The sequence below is a fragment of the Myzus persicae genome, unplaced genomic scaffold, assembly GCF_001856785.1.
Source record: "Myzus persicae strain clone G006 unplaced genomic scaffold, MPER_G0061.0, whole genome shotgun sequence".
Taxonomy (NCBI): Eukaryota; Metazoa; Arthropoda; class Insecta; order Hemiptera; family Aphididae; genus Myzus; species Myzus persicae.
In genome coordinates, this window is record NW_019101213.1 from 413,172 (window position 1) to 417,150 (window position 3,979).

The window sequence follows — 3,979 nt, forward strand, 5'->3', positions numbered from 1 at the left end:
GAAACCTACGGGTGCCCCATTCGAAATTCTGCCAAAACAAACACACACGTGTTCCCCCCTACCGTACCAAAAACATACAAACCATCAATACAAAAACCTACAGTACCTACTAATAGCTAATGGCCACAGTTGCCGGGCTCAGGATCAATTAAAAAAAAAAATATATAGTTTTTAGGTTTTTACATTCTAATTTCTAACATAATTTATAAGTATGAATATTTTTATTTGCTTTTAATATCTAAATAGTTATTCAAAATTAAATATCAAAAAATAAAGTATTAAGTTAAAACAATAAATACTAATAATACTTAAAATAATAATTATCAACACATTAATTATCTGTTCTTAATTTTTATTCAATTTCAATAAAATTTGCATTACTAAGTAACCAATTGCTCTATTAAATAAAATAAGTAATTCTCTTAGATTAAGTCCACATACTCCATACACCTTAAAATGAAAGTGTTCGTGCAATCTTCGTAGGATAAAAAACTTTATCTAAATAATAATAATAAGAAGAAGAAAACAGTTATACCATGTTAATAAATTCTTGAATAGAAGCAGTTATTATAATATTACTATTTTAATAAATAGGTACTTATTTTATACCTGACGTTTTATTCTTGGGTTTCTTTCTATCATGGACCGTTGGTTTAAGACGAGAGTCATTCGATTTATCTGTAATCCAAAAAAAAAATTTTTTAGTTTAATTAATGCGTACTATGTTAATAACTTTGCAAAATCAATAAATTATGTATGTACTGTTTAATTCATGATGTACCTACATGTTTACACTAGATGTACCTATATCTTGGTGATATTATTATGTCTTAAGCACTAATATTTTACCAAAAATATTCTTTAAGTATTAATTTACTATTACTCTCTTATTTATACATTGTAATTAATAAAAATAACAAACTTGAATTCGAGATATAGATATGCCAAAGCTTAGATAGGTAACTACAATAATATTATATAACAAAACCAAAAACTGATGTTAGATAAGATATGACGGCTTTTCTCAGGCAAGAGTCATGGTCTGGGTTAGCTATGTATTAATTTATGGGCTGAATATACTAGTGTTGAAAACGAGTAGACATATTTATTTAAATGTAATTATAAAAAATAGTATAAAAACCTCTTTTTCTGTGGCATCACCAATTCCATATAATAGTATAATATTAAATAGTCTTGTTGATATTATTGTCATTAGTGTTACACCACTTATTTTCCAGGAATCAGGAAAAAATACGTGATAGTACAATATAAGCAACACTTGACTGACGTTTGCCCCAATAAAACTCAATAAAATCGACACACCGTATATTGATTTATTGATATCGTTCAAGCATTCTATAAGTTCCAAATACATATCTCTGAAGGTACTTATGGTTGAATGTTTTTTCGGGATTTGTCCATTTATGATGTACACCATCCACCGCAAGTATAGAATCAGTAGTATGTATTCATAGAGTGCAATGCATTCGCACGTATTTGAAAACAACTCAAAGATCTGAAAAACATTTAAATAATACGATCTTAAAATGATCAATTTCTACTAAATGTGTTAAATATATTACAGGATAGATTATGTAGATTATTACCAAATCTTGTATGTCTGAGAGATCACTCCTGATGTACCTCAATATAATCCATTTTATAAAAGGTGCATTACTTGCTACTAAATGAACAATAGTTCCTGTTATGAAGAACCAATTCATTTTTATTTGCATTGGCCTAATCACATTCAGATGTACTAGTTTTTCGTGCGTTGCTTCGAGCTTAGTCAATACTGCTGATAGTCGATTATCGAAAAATAAACGCCACACATTGGGTAATACTTTTGAAATGTACTTTATTTCATAACAACAAATTATTATTATTGTATTAATCTCAAATATGGACGGATGAAGCAACTTTGGCTGTAAAATATAATTTAATATTTGAACTTGACACATATTAAATTGTATACATTTAAAACCCATATATTTAGCCTGTGAAAACATATATAGCAAGAGCTTCAGAAATCACTGTTGAGAATAATAAAGATTTTAGAAATGCAATAATTTAATGAACACTTGGTGCTTATTGATGAAGGACCCAGTAGTACAAGAGCCTGCTATCCTACAGGATCTAGAGGCCAGTAGGCCTAGAGGGTAGTCATATTAATACTATTCAAAATATATTAATTATTTTTAATCTAAACATCTATATTTTAATTTCGCGATTTACGATTTGTACACCATACAATTTTTGTTTGTAAGTAAAAAACTAGTTAAAATAATACAAAGAAGTGTAACCAAAATATGGACTTGAAACGTTTTGCATTTAACTACGTTTATTATTATTTTGTTCACACAAAAATATTTAGTCTGGATTTAAACTATTATTAACTTTATTTTTCAGTATTGACTTTCAAGACAATAGCAATATCAATAAATATATTATGATTTCATGTTAAAATAATAAATTCCATAGATACAATATTTGTTTGTGAGTAAAAAAAAACAAGTTAATAATAATACCAAAAAGTTTATAGCTAAGCCCAAAACAAAGGTCGGTGTTATGACATTCTTCCAAGTATCTTGACTAATAATTGAATTTAGTAATTTAGGGTAAAAAAAAAAAAAGTCATTTGTAATTACTAAGCACTATTATATGGGTTTTCTAGTTGTGGGAAAAATACAAAAATAATTCCTTGTTACTACTTACTACATAAGGTTTCTCATAACTACAACATAAACAGACCACGAAAATGTATAAGTTACATTGTACTTAGGTAGTTAAAACTCAAAAAATGGACTTGCATAAGTTAGTTTTAAACCGTTTTAAAAATATCGAAATTAAATTGATACATTTTCGTATAGGCATCTAAGATCTAACGTTCTCAGTTTGATTCAACAAACATGAGTATTGAGTACCAATTCAAATGAAAAATAAGGCATTTCCTACAATAGTTTTTGTTTTAATGTTGAAATTCAAAAAAAAAAAATTTGAAACTTTTCACCATTAACCAAAACATACCTATGTTATTATTATTACTTTGACTCAATGGATTTTTTAAAAATATTTAGGCTACAATTAAGCTATTATTAACCACGGTTATATTCTATTTAGTATAGACTTGTAAGATAATTTTTGCAATATACATAATACATATATTATAATGATAAATTATATGAAAAAATGTCAACAACAATTCAAACATATTGCTAATAAAAAAATAAATTATAAACAAAAGTATTTATAAATGATGGAATATACTTAAAGATAAGGAGATTGACACATCCTCTCCGTACAGAATTGTTTTTCGTAGTCAATGATTCATTATTGCATTCAAATTTAACACATTCAATACTGTGCTGCCTAATGACACAGTACACTCCAAAAATACCATAATAAAGCAATACGATTCACCTGATAGGTAAGATTTTTAATTCACACGTAAATTTAGTTATATACATTTAGAAGTATATATACCTAGTGTTCATTAAAGAATAATGGCTAGTTTAAGACTATAAAGATATTGTATTATCTAGATATTACTGATATTAGTATGATTGTAGGAACTCTGGAAGTCAGTAACCGATGTAGCTAGCTCAATCATAAATATTAAAATGTTCCAAATATACTTAGAATTTTATGACGTATGAAAGTATTTATATTAATTTAAATATTATAATATTTACCCATATCATAATTCCAATGAAAATTGTCCTGAATTTACTACAAATTATAGTACATCGTAAGATGTAAAACATCGTCGTCAACTTAAGCTTTCCTTGATTGTAGCTTATACTACCCAAACCACAGATCAAAAAACACCGATTATAAAAATGTAACAATGATCGTACATTCATAATCATCTTTTAATTTACACTTATTTATTTACGAATTTCGAACATTATTAAGGCCGACCGTTAGCGCTTAATATTTTTCTAGTTTCTATACGTTATTGTCTATTGATATCGACAGA

At 26.9% G+C, this 3,979-nt stretch overlaps 1 protein-coding gene across 1 annotated transcript; it reads right to left on the reverse strand.

Moving 5' to 3' along the window:
* Nucleotides 1-345: 345 nt before the first annotated feature.
* LOC111028235 lies at nucleotides 346-1,724 on the reverse strand. Its single transcript, XM_022306789.1, has 4 exons — nucleotides 1,608-1,724; nucleotides 1,142-1,516; nucleotides 610-678; nucleotides 346-498 (listed from the first exon to the last, which is right to left on the reverse strand). Exons 1-4 carry the CDS (start codon nucleotides 1,722-1,724, stop codon nucleotides 346-348), a joined length of 714 nt encoding a protein of 237 aa, XP_022162481.1.
* Between the last annotated feature and the right edge of the window lie 2,255 nt (nucleotides 1,725-3,979).